This window comes from Amblyomma americanum, chromosome 5, assembly GCF_052857255.1.
Source record: "Amblyomma americanum isolate KBUSLIRL-KWMA chromosome 5, ASM5285725v1, whole genome shotgun sequence".
Taxonomy (NCBI): Eukaryota; Metazoa; Arthropoda; class Arachnida; order Ixodida; family Ixodidae; genus Amblyomma; species Amblyomma americanum.
In genome coordinates, this window is record NC_135501.1 from 74,761,211 (window position 1) to 74,778,069 (window position 16,859).

General features: G+C 44.7%; 1 protein-coding gene across 1 annotated transcript in view; it reads right to left on the minus strand.

Annotated features, from left to right (window-relative positions):
- Window positions 1-908: 908 nt before the first annotated feature.
- The window catches only part of LOC144133968 (uncharacterized), a 45,152-nt gene continuing 29,201 nt past the window's right edge, over window positions 909-16,859 (minus strand). The window contains exons 6-7 of the mRNA XM_077667008.1: window positions 12,159-12,274; window positions 909-1,209 (exon numbers count right to left, since the gene is read on the minus strand). Coding sequence (XP_077523134.1) covers window positions 909-1,209; window positions 12,159-12,274 — 417 coding nt within the window. The remainder of the gene's footprint in view (window positions 1,210-12,158; window positions 12,275-16,859) is intronic.

The following is a 16,859-nucleotide window of genomic DNA, read 5'->3' on the forward strand; positions in this document are numbered from 1 at the left end:
TTGGATTTACTACTGTGACACGATAAATCGTTCTAAATATTTCAAAATCCCTTTGTTGTGTGCCTTAATGCACGGCTCGCTAAAAACAAGCTGGGACATTGTCACAAAAACGCAATAAAGCATGATCTTTTTCGCAGGAATCAAAAGTGGCATCCTGATTTTCTGCAATTCTCTAAGTACTATATATCGCACTGACTTTGAAGTACTCAAGAATACCTTTATTACTAATTATTATGAATTATAATTATAAAATATCAATAATACACGCGCAATTCAAGACCGACACCTATGACAAAACTTTGCACAATGCTTTACTAATATATCCGTCTACGTACGCTTCTGATTTACTGGTGAATTTCAATACGTGCCAAAGCGACATTGTGGGCTACAAGACACGCCAGACGAGGGCTCTAATTATTAATTAGTTGTTTGTCTTCATTTGTAGCTGTAGTGTGAGCTAGCGGGCAGCTGTGTCGGGAAAGGCAAGACGGGTTGCGCAAATAGACTAGTGGTACTAGTAAGCGGGTTTATAAAAAAGAATGGGCATGGGCCTGTCAACCGGCACCAACTCGGCCACTATCTTGAAGGCGTGCAGATCAAAGAGAGAGAGAAAGCAGAATCGAGAAAAATGATGATGTAAAGAATAAATGCTTGTCAAACCCACCGCGTGCTTCAGGACTGCGGCGGGAAACCAACACGACGGCTACTAGAAGTAGTAGCATGTAGAAACCACGTATTTCGCGAGAAGCTCACACTGTCGAGGTTTACAACTCATAAGCAAACCGGCAACCTAGCATAACATCTATTAAAGGCGCCTTTGAGTTGTTTGCCAAGACGCCTTGCAGGCGATCAGCAATATTAGCAGAGGCTGCCTTTTGGGCTACTGCAACCCCACGTCCAGCCTAAGCCTACTTCTGTTCGGTTAGTGACTGCGTATGCTTCATTGCCGCGATGAGGCGGAAGTGGTCTGGGTGGCGGAAAAATAGCGATTGCTGCAGGCTGTTGTGCCATGATTCGACGCTCTTGTTGTTCTTCGGCAGACCATCCAGCAAGCGATCGTGACATCTCCAAAGCGTGGGCGGAAACGGGGTGTCCATCCGCGTTCGATTTCGTCCAGATGGGACACATATGTATGCCCGCTCAAAATAGTCAAAAACTTCTGACTCTTGGTGGTCCAGGACTTGCACATGGTCCTGTAGCTCTTCGTAGCTTGAAAAAAATCGGAAGCCCATTATTAATAAAAAGAAAACAAATGCACTCACTACAACTGCACTTACAGAAGACATTCCCTTCCGTTACTCCCATTGTTTTAAATGCTACTCCTTAGGCACATTTTTAAGCGTATGAAGGCCGAACTGCATTCTTTCACATAGGCGGAGTCGGCGTTATAGCGGAAATATTCGTGAGTCTAACGCGTGTGCATTAGAGCTTGGAGGTAATTACCCCAACTTCATCGCAAATAGTTGAAAGAAACATGGGCTGCAAGAGCTCAACTTACCGTTGGCAACATCTTCCGGTCGCAGAAAACTCAACGCCGAAAGTAGCTGCACTGCTTCACGGAAGTAGGAGTCGGTAGCGTACTTTCTGATAAGACCGATCTCTTGGAACTTCCTTCGGACAGACTGCTTAAAATGAAAAAAACATGCGGCAGGGGCTGCGGCTAGGAACACCACCCGAAATGCTTCGATGGCCGCCTGCTCGAAACCTGTGAGTAAACTCATTGGGGACAGAGCCGGCTCGAGTTCCAGAATTTTCCTGAACACCCGTGTATAGGTTGCTGTCGTTTTCCTCTTTAGCAGACAATACACCATTGGCACCACCCTGCCAGACTGCAGAGCGTGAATGGCGTACAGCTGATAAAACACAGCTGGTGCCACTGAAAATGTTCCATCGGCGAATCAGTGTCGACAGGAGGAGAGGTTGTGGAGGCTTGCCTTCGTTCCAAGCAGAATGAGTCTCTCCGGGTCTCCCGGTTCAGCATCGAACAGCAGAAAATCGTCACCTGTGGCCAACTGCTCGAGCTCTCTATCGAATACGATGTCTGCGATGGACCGAGGCGTGGACGGCAGCGCCTTGAAAATCGTCCGTTCACTTTGAATCGTCCTCGTCATCGATGCTATTGAAGGCAGTGCTGACCTTTGAAATTCTGCAGCGCATAAAAATGGATGGCGGAAATGGTGGACAAGCAACGTTGTATTTATTTTTGCCTGCATTCATAAGTCGAACAGAAAAACAGCATTGCATTATCCTCGTGGCTAAGGAAGATTGCGAATTAAAGCCCCACATTCCTGATATTCCAAAAACCCCGCCTCCAAAAATAATTCGCTGTCGGCTCAAGAACATAAAAGTACCGCATAAAATTAAGAGAAGGGCAATTAAAGATACAAGTCAGCCGTTTTTTGCAGGGCATAAAATGGTAATTAAAAAAAGGTCAGTCAGGTAGATCCTCGGTGCTATAGTTTTCCCTCTCCTTACAGTTTAAACACAACTTCTAATTAGCACAGTGTCGCAGCTGCTGTTACGGGTTTTCTCTCAAACGTTTTTAGAATCCACACTTCTTGAAACCGCGGTCTTGTTGAAGGACTTTTACGCTAGCAATCATTGGGCATGTTCAGGTGAAGGTGGTATCCTATACGTTTAAAGGGCGTTATGAACAGCTAGGTGAAGTAAATACTCTGCCTAGGAACTGCAAATATGCCGTATAGGTCAGGCCGGAGGAGCGTATCACATAATTATCTTCAATAGCCCCTTAGAAGAATTTAAATAGAAGGCAAACACTATCCTTATTAGTGCTATATGACCTTTTCACAATTGCTCATCTCACCTGATATCTACGCCGATACAAATTAAAATATTTCCAGAGCTTTGCGACGGCTTTCTACATGGTGAACAGAGATAGAGTCCAACTCCACAAGTGAAGGAACTAAACTTATTTTTTTGGGTGCACGTCGTGTGAAGCTAGTTTTTGAATTTTTTCCGGCTATGGCAAACATGAAGTTATCATTTGAAGTTAACGTATGAAGTTGAGTTTTCTGGCCCGGTCTCGATATCTTGTCGCTTGCTGCATGATTTTCTTCATTGTTGAAACCGCGATGCATCGCTCAGGGTTGGGAGGGTTGTCTAGGTACAGGGGCGTTGCCTGCGGAAAACAAACAAACGGAATGTAGCTCTTCGAGGTGGATTCTAGATATTCGGTCGGTTATTCCTTACTTGTTCATCAAGTCTTTTCGCGCTTAATGAAGTAAACAAGAATATTTCAAGTGTATTTAAGGTTAGTTGAGTTTACTTTCACATTTTCACATAATCATAAAACCAAATGTGTTTAGTGGCACCCTAGAAATAAAGAATGTGGCTCTTACCTTTTCAAAATGAAGTGCACCTTCCAGCGTGATAGTAGTGGTGGACCCTCGATACCCGGCAGTGCAGCAGCGCCATGAAGTTCGATTATGGTTTCATCAAGGTAGATGTACACTGGTAGCGAAGGCTCCACAGACGCCCATTGGTCCAAAAAATGGCGGCTCGTGGGCACTCCAGCGCCCCCTGGATTTTGGGGGGCAAACTACGCAAACGTGACGTAGAATGACGTCACGCATACGTATGCTTTTGGCGCGAATTATAAAGCGGTCTTTCTGTAGAATCCGCGTTTTCGAGCCCGTACCTCTCGAAGGTTGCTGCCTTTCAGCGCGCCCCAACCTTTGCCAGTCAAATGTGCTCGAGTTCCTGCTAGTTATGGCCTTGTTAATGTGCAATTGGGAACGCAATGAAAGTGACTGGTAAAGGAGGGGCAGCATAGAAAGGCAGCAATACTTCCAGAAACTGGCGATAAGCTCCCGCCACTGTGGCCGGGTTAGCCGGGTATCGAAACAAGGCCTGCAAAGACGCGCTGTAATGCACCGCACACTCATGAATAGGGGGCAGGTCAAGAGTGTTGCAAAAATACAAAATTTGCCAGGTTTTAATAAAATGACTTACCTCTTTCATAAAACAAGGTGCTAATATATTTTTTCTTTTCTATTGGCAGATTACATTCCAATTTTGTAGCTTTATCATTTCTTTATATGAGTGTTTTGCCCCCCATCCTCTGGTTGTGCTGCAGTCGCGCTAAACCACTTTTCGGCCCAGCCTTCGCCACCACTTTAAATCCGCCTTGGTTTCATCGCACTACGCGGTAGGAGTAGCCCTCGTAGACTAGTTTTCCCTCTCCTTTCTGGGTTTTCAATATTTCTGTCGTGGTTAAGGGCTGCACTGACAAGTGAAATAACGGCGCCTTTTTATACACCTCGCATGCTTGGCCCCGCCCCCTAGGCATGTTCACGTGACGTCACGCTCGCCATTTTAATGTGCAGCGCGCAGATAAATTGCCAAAGCGCGGCACTTTTTATTCTGGTCTGGGTGAATTTTTTTTTACTATGTGGCTATTTTTGGGCCACATTTGGTCTTCAGCATCCTGGGGGAAGGCGGGGGAGGCCTTGTCAGCTAAGAGAGGGTAGGTACTAAAACTGGCGGGCCATACTAGCCATATTGGCTTAGTTTTTTATTTGTTATTTCATAACGTGCCATGAGGCATAAGTTGAAAAAAATGGAAGGAATGTTTGCCGGCATATTTAAGAATACTGTTACCATGTTCTGCCATGACCTTGAGTCTACCGCTCGCTCGCTTTAGCCATTTACTGCCTCCCAAGTTGGAGCTAGAAAAAGGCACTTATATGTTAGGGCATTTACATGAGCTGGACAAAAGTCGGCTCGAGTTGGCTGTTGTGCTCAAAACCGGCTGTCGGGCTCAAGTATCGGTTAGGGGGTCAAGCTAAGCGACCGTCGAGTCAGGCCGACTGCATAGGGTGGGTTGACTGGCAGCCCTCTCAGCAAATTACACTTAATCCTCTTTCACGCTTGGGGAAAGCTTCTTCTGCAGGGGAGAACAGAAGTGGGCGCCGGTGTATATACTACTCGCGCGGTCGCGTCTCGCAGGGCGCTCCGCGAATTGTGTTTACCTTGCTCAACCCGGTCGGCAACGTTGGGCTCGTGTATACGAGGCTGTGCACTCCCCTCTGCAGAGCTAGCCGACAAATTGGTACGCACACAGGGACTTCGTCCCGCGTCTCGCATCTTTCACCTGCTTTCACAAAGAATGTGCAGTCCTGCCACTCACTGACGTCGTAGCGGCCGCCATCTTTGGCTAAAGAAAGGGCGGTGAAAGCCTAGGCGTAGTAGTAGTGGTTTATTCAAAAATGAAAAAAAAAGTAAAGGAAAAGAATGTTGCGGGCCGCGACAATTGCTATCTAATATCTTAAGCACACGAGCTGCAGCCGGCGAGGGTGAAAGGGAAAGGGAGAGGGCCGCGTACATTGAGGAAGCTGGCCTGTGCGACTGAATATGGCGCCCGTGACGTCGTCTTCATAAAAAAAAAAACAAACTGACGGTCTTTTCGCAAATGTAATTAACCGTATTCCGTTTCCACAACACCTGCATTCTTGCAATGATTATTTCTTCTCGTATTCAATCATATTTCCTTACTTCTCATTATCTCGCCCCACCTGTCGTCAGATAGCCCACTTTACGGGTAACTGCATCACGAAAACATCACCAACGCATCCAGACGCTGCTCAAGCGTATCAAAATTGTTCAGACGTAGTTCAACAGTAGTTGCCCTCTGCTCATATGTGGTATTGGGACACAAAAATTGCTTTCTCGTAATAGAAGTGGTGACACGCGAATTAAGTGTACAGTGACGCGACACTATTTTTTTCGCTGCTGTTCATCGTGTTTTCGAGATGTTTGATTAGGGTTGGATTAAAATGAGAGAAGGAGATAAAGTTAAATCGTCATCGCTTGATTAACCTCTGACTTGCAGGACACATGCCTATAAACGCTCAGAACGGAAGGTTGGGAGTAAAATCTTATGAGAAGAAAGGCCATTTCTAACTGGCCAAGAAGGGTACAACAGTTTGCGAATAAGCAACTAGGTGCTAGAAATTATATGGAAATGCATGACAGCAGGTATACGGGCCACAGGAGTGAAATCGGAGAATATGAATGTGGGAGCTAAAGTGCATTTGATAGGCACTCTAAAGCTTTCACAACCATCTGAACGATATTCCTGACAACAAATATATAAAAAAGCTATACCCTGGCACACATCGATGATAAACTTGGACTTTAATGAAAAGGTTTTAAATGAAATTGTGGAAAACAAATATGCGCATTTGGGTGTATTGATTTACGCAGAAATCTCGACACCTCTGCGAGAGGTGCAGCATACTCCACGAATTCTTTCAGGTTCTATACTACGGCATACCTCTTGGTAAAGCAGCCATTCATATTTTTGTTTCCTAGCACAGTTGCATCAAACCTTCATCCTGAGATTCCCTTGTGGCTCGTCCCGTGTAATGTCGAGGCACTCTTCTGAAGTAATGCCACCGACATTCAAACGAGCTCCATAGGTCCCATTATATCATGGCTAAATACGCAGTGACGGCTTTCAATAATAGTAAAGGTATGTGATGCAATCAATGTTTCGCACAAAACGCACATGTAGTCCTGCGAGTACATTTGTAACAGCGCAAATTTTCAGGCATTTGTGTTTGTATTTAATACATTGGTTTAAACTCTAGGTTGAGAACTCTCACATGCACATTTCGAGCTTAGGGAGAAGTCATCAAATAGTACTTCCAAAGTACTTCCAAAGAAGTCATCAAATATGATGGCACCAGTTTTAACGCAAAAGAAGTTCAGTTTATGGTTGTTTAACGTGCCAAAGAGACTCAGGCTGTGAGGGACGCCGTAGTGAAGGCCTTCAAAAATTAGGCTATCCGGGGCTCATTAACGTGGACTAACATCGCACAGAACACGGGCCCCTAGAATTGCGCCTCCATTGAAATTCGACCGCTGCGGCTGGGATCGAACCGCGTCGCTCGGGTCAGCAGGCGAGTGCCATAGCCGCTGAGACACCGCGGCGGTATTGTAACGCATAAGTATCCCTGTGAGCATCGGCAGACGCAACCAGCTTCCAGGAGCCACCTTTAATATGCTGGGCGATAAAATGTTTGATATTGTCACGCGTGAATGCGGGAGATCACTGATCACAAGAGACAGCGGCAGGATTCGACGAACGTCTTGCTCAAGCTCCAGATCGCTTCTTCTTCTTCTTCTTCTTCTTCTTCTTCTTCTTCTTCTTCTTCTTCTTCTTCTTCTTCTTCTTCTTCTTCTTCTTCTTCTTCTTCTTCTTCTTCTTCCTCTTCTTCTTCTTCTTCTTCTTCTTCTTCTTCTTCTTCTTCTTCTTCTTCTTCTTCTTCTTCTTCTTCTTCTTCTTCTTCTTCTTTTTGAGGTGGCGCGTGCTTCAGGTCAGCGCTAAGCGAACATGCGGAATGCACCGTGTCAATAGTAAAAAAAAAATCGGAAACCTTTTTGAGCGACGATGCGCCAGATCGCAGTACCATTATGAACCGCAGGGCATGTAATGTGATTGCAAGATAGACGATGGTCCTTAAGGGTAATGGAGTGGATTCCAATGGAAGGTTGGCGTAGCAGGAGACGGCAGAAAGCTAAAGGTGAGCGGATGAGATTGAGAAGCTTGCAGGGATAAGGTGGGCGCAGCTGGCAAAGGACAGGGTTTTAACATGCGTCAAGCACGAACTTGTTTTAATATGCGTCAAGCACAACATTCCTGTACTGCTTAAAATACAGTATAAATCGAACCATTCGAAAACGAAGGAAATTGTACGCCTGGGAAGAAAGGCACAAAAAATTAGAAAACAGCAACTCAGGTGCCCTTCGAAAACTTATGCACGCATTCTTTTCACATTGGGTGCACAGTTAAAAAACAGTATCAGTAAAACCAAAACGTACTTCCATACTGTTTGTGTGAAAAATTTTCTCCTCTCTTCCCCGGTAAAGTTCTGGCGCTACTTCTGTTCAATAAAGGAGCCCTTGTCCAATTTTTGCACAAATGACGAAACCATGACCGATAAAGCATCAATGGCAATGCCTTTCAACGAATTCGTTTGTTCCTTGCTCACATATGACGATGGTATAAGACCAAGTTTTAAACTGGGCGCTAATTATATGCCCATTATTAACATCTCCGTTTCAGAAGAAGGCATTGTGGCCTTATTGCTCAACTTAGATGTTAAAAAGTCTCCTGTGGTAGATGCCATACCAAACACATTCCTCATAAGGTACGAGTGGTGTTCAAAGTGCTTCTTTATATTATACAGCAAATCAATATCAGGAGCCGACGTACCCAGTGATTTCAAATAAGCAAAAATTACACAAATACCAAAAACTGTAAACAGTTCACTAGTTACTTCATACAGGCCCATCTCGTTACTGTGCGCATGCGCGAAGACACTCGTGCGCTTTGTCTCCAAGCGCATTTCGAGATTTATCGAAATAAACAGCATCATAGATTATCCGCAGCACGGGTTACGTACAGGGTTATCTACTGGAACACAGCTAGTGGAAACTGTTCACGGCATGGCCTCACGGCAGTTATAGATAGACAAGAACAAGTAGAGTGAATATTCTTAGATTTTCAAAAGGCGTTTGACCACTTGAGTCACCAAAAATTGCTTCTCAAGCTAAGACCACTATTGCAAAAAAGTCACTCCAATCCCATGGATACAGGCATATCTTTCTTTCAGGAAACAGGACGTTTTCATCGATGTGCTGTGTTCAAGCTTTGTACTTGTTCGTTCTGGTAGCCCACAGGGATCTGCCCTCGGACCGTTATTTTAAGGCAGAAGCATTTAATGGCTCATACTCCCGTCCGTCCGGCGTTACATCCAGCGCCTGGGGTGACTCATCGACGAGAGCAGCTGCCAAAATATTAAGGCGAAAGCCTTCAATGGCTCATGCTCGCGTCCGTCCGTCCGTTACGATCTTCAGCTCGATAAGAAAAGAACGCTTTGTGCACGATTACATTCGAACCACTATCGTTCCGTTCCGCAGCCAAGCGTGCTAAGGACTACGCTACTTTCTGCCCACGCACATGTAGTTCTTCTTGTCTTGGATGCTGGAGAGTGTTTGCAGAAAGGCGTCGAATCAGACGGATGCCTCCCAAGCGCCCTGCAGTGTCTACAGCATTTACGATTCACAAACAATTGTGTACTTAATTAACATCTTCGCCAGACATCAGTGACACAAGCCGCAACACAGCGCTTAAGGCTTTCGCCTCACCGCAATTTAGGTCAGCAAAGTGCCCCAGTGAATTTTCTTGCTTATCGTCATTAAAGATATAGTCACAAATATACCTGTAAAAGTGAGACTGCAAACCACTGTATACTCTTTTATGAAATAAATAGTCTGAATGATCAGGCTCTTTTAAATTCTTCGCTCATCGCTATAGAAACATGGTGTTGGACATGGCAAATGAATATAAACACAAATAAAACAGTAGTAATTACAATCACTAGAAAACGGCAACCTTTAAATTTTCAATACTGTATCAACAGACAGGTGCTCTCCACTGTAAGGAGCTACAAATACTCTGGAGTAATATAACATCCGCCTTCAAATGGAATAGACACATAACTTTCATAACAAAAAAGGGCCACGCATAATCTCGGTTATTTGAGATCTTTGCGCTATTCAACTCAAGAAATTAAACATTTAGCATATAAGACATTCATTATCTATTACATGGGATACATACCCCCAGTGCAACATCAACAATTTAGAAAGCATTCAGAAAAAATCGATAAGATCCGTACTTAATCCCTAAAGCTGGTACACATCAATAATCGTACTTGTCAAACAAGTCACCTTAGAACCATTGCAAGTCAGGCGCTATAGAGAGAGGCTGAAGTTCATGTATTTACTCTACAATAAATCAGGAACAGATAAGAATATGTACTACTGAAGACAAGAGTTTCCGGGACGTGAGTTCGAGGACAAACGGTTATTGCAGCTTCACCTTGCTACCAAGTCGCCTGATACTATGAAGACAGGATGGAACATTAAGCTCTTTAATACCTTTATAGAATATCAGGCGACTGAGTAGCAAGGGGGAGCTACAATAAGCATTTTTCCTAGAACTCGCGTCCCAAAAACTTTTGCCCCCAGTAGTACAATGAACTTGTCATCAGACGTCCAACACGATCGCACCATTCAAAATAATTAAATGGTTATAAATGCAGAACAGATGCCGTATAAAATTCGTATTTCCAACGAACGATCCACGATTCGAACTCGCTAAATCCAGAGTGTGGAAAGCTCCTAGGTCGATTCATTTTGCGGCGTACTCGAGCAAAACCCAAATATCTAAAATATCCTTGCGGCATGGTAAAACAGTACCCGCATTACTATTTTTCTGTTGTTACCTTGTTGTGCTCTTTTCTTTTACAGCCCTGGTGTATAAGTGGCATTCTTTTCTATATATTTGTATGCGCAACTTCTGTTGATAATGTCTTAATGTGCACTTGCATTATATTCTGTTGAAATCTTGTTGTATTGCACACTCCTCCCGAAGAGCTTAAATTAAGGCTTGCACTACCTTTGAAATAAATAAATAAGCTATGCCCTGCAAAATTATTTCAGAGTAACCTTTCACTTTAAAAAAAAAACCCCAAGAGCGTTTCTCGACTAATGGATGCAGTCGAAAACTCTTTGGAACTGGAGCAATATGGTGGAGTTTGTATAATACTGGAGGAGGAGCGGTGTCTCGGAAATTCGAGAAAATGATCCCTGTCAGATTTTTTGCGCAACAGTTACTCTCACGGGAGCATGGTCGTTAAGTGTTTTGCAGTAACATGAAATACTAAGTGATTTTTCCACGCCGCCGCTCCAGTGGTGTTTCGAAGTGTCCAGAGTTGGCACTAGTTTTCATTTGTAGCTTCACTCGCCTTAGCGTAGTTCAGCGTCTACCTTGAGAACACGAAGGCAACCTTATTCTTGGCCAGTAAAGGACTGAATTTAACAGGTGAGGTTATGCGAAACATTATAACTGGTGCGGATGCATGATGAGGCTTTAGCAATAAATTTCTATTACGAGGTAGAAGTCAGAGTCGAATGCAAAATCTTAGACAGTTCTTGAAACATGGGAAGCAAAGATGGCTGTATGAACGCAGCATCTGTTCCTGTGGAAAAAAAATAACTGAAATCGGCTGTCTTGAATAGAAGGTTTGACATGGGCTGCAAGTTTAATTAAATGTTTCTTTTAAATGCAGTTTCACTAATAGATCTTTTCTAGTACAATTATTTTGGTTAAATATTTCTCGCTGTGCGTTTGCTTCTGTCAAGCGCCCTCCTGTACTCTGAATTAATATGTCGTTAAAGCGCTACGTTTATGTATCATGTTGTGTTCAGAACTAGCACTGCCGTAATGATGTAATTCATATTTATGCGCTCCTAATCTCCGTAAAAATGTCAGTTCTTTCAATTATCATTTGCCATCCGTGTAAAACTTAATAGGCGGATGGGTTAACAGGCCGATGGGCAAGAAATATGCAGCCCACATCTCGGAAAACGAACAAAGCCTCTAAGATCAACAAATGGAATATATTAGTGATAAAACCTATAAATGCTTGTGATCAATTTCGTAGGATATCCTTGTTGCGATAGCTGCAGGAGAAATACACGCTCTTTAAGAGGCTATGTAAAACAGCGAATTTTTGCTAGCCGACACAGCGTGTGAGGGCATAGCGGTGTTGATAAATATCCCGCGGCTACGAACAATGAGGAAAAGAACTTCTTTTTTCACTGCTTCCTACCAATTAGCAGTGCATTTCGGGATATGACGCGAATTAATTTTCCAGTTTCTTTTCGCTAAGATGCCTCTTGAAGTAGGTCGATTCCGGTTTTATGTCCGCAAACATTAGACTTCTCGAGTGGCTCTTTCTCAAGAAACAATTTAAAAGGGAAGCTGGGAGAAAACTAAAATCATTTCACATAAAACTGAAAAAGCGGCAGATGTGCACAATATGAATCAACGTTAACCCTTGTCTTCCCGAGAACTTATTCCCTTTTGAGATTGCATTGAAAATCAATATAATTAACCACAAGTAAACATTGCATTTTGTTCCTTTATGAAGGCAGTAATGGTGCTCTCAGCCACGAATGCGCCTCTTTTCAGCACCTATTGGTCAATGGAAAAGACTAGCAAAAAAGCAAAGCTGTCAAGAGAGGCTGTGATTCGCGCTCAAGAAGAGGAATGATTAGCTTGCCTTGTGTGTTTTTCAAAGTATGTGCAGGCCTCCGTCGCGCTGTGGCAGAATGAAGCGATGACAGTGTAGCAGGGACGCTCCGCACTTCCTTTGTGTGTGACTAGGTGGTAGATTTTCTGAAAAAAAATATTACATAGAAATATGCTGAAAACGTGGCCTGCTCAAAAGCCCCCCCCCCCCCCCCCTTTATAATGATTTGAAGACAAATGTATTTATCTAGAGTGCTGCATCCGTAATCCATAATACAAGAAAAAGCCTGCGCACACAAATTATTCTGCTAATCTGTGCTTAGAAAAAAAGTAAATTTGAAAACGCTTTCGCCGTCACCGCTTTTTTCCACCACTATGTTGCAGCGATCACGGCCGCCTGAAATGAACGCCCAAAGGGATCGCACCAGTCATAACATTGGGTTTTCAACAACCGCAAAGAAGTTCCGTATGCTGCGTAGCAGCCAAGCTCACTGACTGTGGTGGTTGTTTTTGACTCAAAAGCGATGGTGTGAACGGGGGAAGAAAAGAAGACGATCGGCCCTGTAGTGCGGAGCTCGTTCGCAGCCCGAACCTTGGCTCAACCGTTCTCACGTGGTGCAAACTAAGCCTGTTCCAGATTCAGCTTAGCCACAACGACCACTTACATTTGGTGGAGGCTGCTATACGTTCCCCCTCTAATCCTGGACAACATGGCCGCACCTTAGCGCCGACGTCCATTATGCCCGAAGTCACCAGCCAGACAGCCCCCTTCCCTTCGCCTACCAGCCTATCTTCCGGCGGGCTCCGGCAGCGCGATCCCAGCCTCTTTAGCAGCGCCGAAGACCACGATGTCGACGACGGGTTGTCGGCGTACGAGCGTGTCAGCCCCCCCCCCCCCCCCAAAAAAAAAAAATAGGACGATACCACCAAGCACGGTAGCGTTTTATTCTGTCTCAACAATGTGGCTAAATTGCACTTCCAAAATCATGAGGCCGGTTTGCCTACCTGGTCTTCCTTCAAGACCAGTTTCTTGCATGTATTCAGCCGTCCAGCTACACTACGCGCCGAGAAACGCCTCCGCGCTCAATGCCAGAGGCCTACAAAATTAACAACATCCTGAAAGGTATGTCCGAAGACGCATTCCAAATGTTGCTCGCCAATAATCTACATGAAGTCGTCAATGTCATCAAACTTTGTCTAAGCTATCACGTCCTCAAGGAGCAGCAGGCTTCTCGCAGCTTTGGCGTGCCCTACAAGTCGCCTCCTTTGCTAAAAATTTGCAGTCTCGCTTCTGACCAGACCTCACTACTTATTCGGGATCAACGCCTTTATACGGGCAGAAGTGGCCTGCCAGCTGTCCCTCGTGCCTGTGTCTGGAGATTCTGCGCCATCCCTTGACCCCACGCTTCAACGCGCCATTCCGGAGCAGGTCACAGATGCTTTGCCCTCCGGCCCTCGGCTTCCGCCTGTGTCGGCCCCACTCCCCTACGCTGCTGCTCCCTCTAGACACCGGTGCCGTGACGCCTACGTCTCCCCCCAGGGCACCTCCCGGTCGTTACCCGCCACCTCGCCGCGCAGTCACGAACCCATGGCGAACCCTGGACAACCGCCCCATCTGTTATGCTTGGGGCTTGCCGGGCCACGTTGCATGGTTTTGGCGACAACAGTCGCGAGTTTTCGAGTCGGTGCCTTCCCGTACAGCTGCAACAATGCGCCTGCTTCGCTGCGAATTTAATCCGGCCTCTCTGTGGACTCCTTCCCTAGTGGCCGTTCTTCATACTCTTCACGGCAATCGCGCTCTCCTCGTCCCCGATCTCTCTCCCATGCGCCGTCGCTCTCTTTCCCGCCCGGAGGAAAACTAATTGCCGCGGTTGTGTAGCCAAGAACTGCGCTCCTATCGAACTGCCCAAGTCCTCCGTCTTCTCCCGCGAATGTGGTCTAAATTTTTGACGGTGGTATCGCCGTACTCGCCGTTGTGGACACGGGCAATGCTCTCTGTTATTTGCGCCGCCCTTTGCCGAAAATTACGTAAAGTGACGACGCCTGTTCTAAAATTTTGCCTCCGCACTGCCAGCTCGCATGGCATTCAAACTATGGCAGCATGCATAGCTCGCCTTGCTATCCAGGACTTTTTGTAAGTGGCAAAGACCCTCGTGCTCCCGCTGTTAGTCTAATATAATTCTGGGCTGTGACTTTCACCCGTCAGATTGCGATCATAGACTGTGCCCGTGCCAGCATTTAACTGTCTCCGCTTTATATCGACCTACCGTGCGACACCCATGCTCATACCTAAAAGATGCTGGTCGCTGAAACTATTGTCATTCCTGCCTTCTCTACAACCCTGGTGCCCTAACCTTAACTGAACCTTTGTTGTGTGGTGCAAACTAAGCGTGCTGCAGATTCAGTGCAGCCGCAACCACTTCTTACACGTATCACTTCACGGTGTACACCGCTCCTTCTAACCAAATGCCAATAACACTCCCACAATAAAAACGCACTTCAAAAATTAAAACAAAAATATTCGGAAGATTAAAGTGCTAATGGACCTTGTGGCAATTTGGGCACACAGCTGGAGAACGTCGTATAATTTATCCTGGTGCAATGCAACGCCAACACACCTTTTAGTGCGTGATTTCTAAATTTGCCCTAGACTTGTGCTTGGGCTTAATTCCATTTAGGGAGGCATCCTCGTTTCAGGAGCAATAACCTTAATTATCTACTCACTAATGGTAGACACAACTCCATGGCCAAGCTAGGCGTAGGGCGTGTACTTCGGCTATAGATATTCAGGAAGACCTGCAGAATTCTTTGGTGTTCTCCTACGCGTACATTGTTGTCTGCGTACATTAAAAAGCGCCAGCCGCTATTGCAAAGCCATTCTCTTCTGTTTATCTCAGCGATTATACAAAAACTTTTTCCTTAACTTTGCCGATGTCGCAGCAGTGGTGAAGACCAATAAGGATAATGGTGAAGGCGGTCTTAATCCTTCGTGAACTTGGATGCTCGGCCTGTTACGCTTTCTCATGCATTTTGAAGTTTATTAGGCAGCTATGGGTTCTTGTAACTGCTGAGAAAATTTATTGAATTTATTTATTTATTTTACAATACTGCCGCTCTCAGCCGACAGTCTAGCAGAAAGGCATGAACAATGATTTCTTGTTTGTGTACAATTATACCTGTGAATAACAGAAATAACTGAGAAACGAAACAATTCATTAAATTACAAGCGCGAAGGTATTACAAAAATGCAATAGAAAACAACGTAGAATATAATGACAGGCGGTGCACGTCATAGACATAAGGCAAACCGGAAATTTTAAAGAAGCAACTTTATTTCAATTCTACTTATTGTGAGTGCTACTTAAAACAGAATAGGGAACAAACATTAGGAGACCTTAATAATCTTTTGTGATGAGCTCTAACTGTGAAACGAACCTGGATAATGAATTTGTCGCTGACACGTTCTTCACTCACACGTTCTCTTTGGAGTACGTTTCATAGGTCACTTCTAGTGGTACTTGCTTATCGCTAATGGAAAAAAATCAGTCCCCTTGTCTGCCATTCCCTCACTGCATTCGTTAAGAACCACAAGGTAAGCGCCTGCAGGCTGCGGACCTATAATGTCTTCTAAAATGTGAGTTGTCTAAAAGCCATATCACATTCTGTCCTTGCGGGCACCTATAGTTTAACGCTTGCAATGCCAAATTCTGAACATAGTTTCTGAATACTAGAGTTGCCTTTAATGGGTTTCTACAGTTTATTATGTCATTTATCGTTTTTATTCGTGGTAAAGTCAATACGGCTTTTTAGGGCTGCGTGCAAATAACCATTATATTTTAACCTTCTGGAAGCTTTTTACCATGTCGCTTTCCTTTGCACCCACAATATTTCTTCGCGTCCGTTTGTTTTACGATTCGCTGCAGCCATGCTGCTCTTGCGTGGATAATACTCCGCTGCCTTTTTCGAGCTTTACTGTTTGGGTCCTTCTCCCAGATATGTGCTCTTTTATTGTACTTAAACTGAAGACACTGCCAGGCTTTCACTCCAGAATTACGCGGATATGCATTTTTTCCATCTTTTTACCCCACACCACCCCCTTATTCCCACCAACATCCTAAGGCTACTGCTCTATCCCCTGGTTCTTTTTTCATGGAAAGTTGTGATGCGAGAATGTTTCGTCTACAGTATTAGTTCTCACTCCAGCTTCAGTATCTTACGAACAGTATACTTGTTCAATTTATTCTAAACAGAAGAAACTGGAGGTGTCACTAATGCTCCGTATTAAATATTTGACACGATTGCGTTAATGAGTAAATGCCAAATACGCGAAATTGGTAATTGTCCAGTTACCACTAATAAATCCTTGGGAGTCCTCATACCACTATGCCAGCAGTGGTACAACAGGATTTCATTCACCGGTGACATTTACCCCTTGTCCCTTCAGAGCGGCGTTCGAAATCTAGGGCCATAACACCAAAATATATTTTCAGACCAGTCATCGCTGGTGCGCTTTGTTTAGAAGTACTTAACGTGCGACGGGTTGTTTCTCACTATGCATTTGCCTTAAAGGCCTTAGACTAAATGCCTCATGCGTTCCTACAGAAAAAAAAAGGTTCATTCTGCGACACTGTGATCGTTTCTTCGGACTTTTCTGTCCATCTTTCTTTAGTGGGGTCTTTGTTTGACGTGCGGTTTGTAGAAAGCTTACTAGGAGTTGCTCCTTTTGTAGATA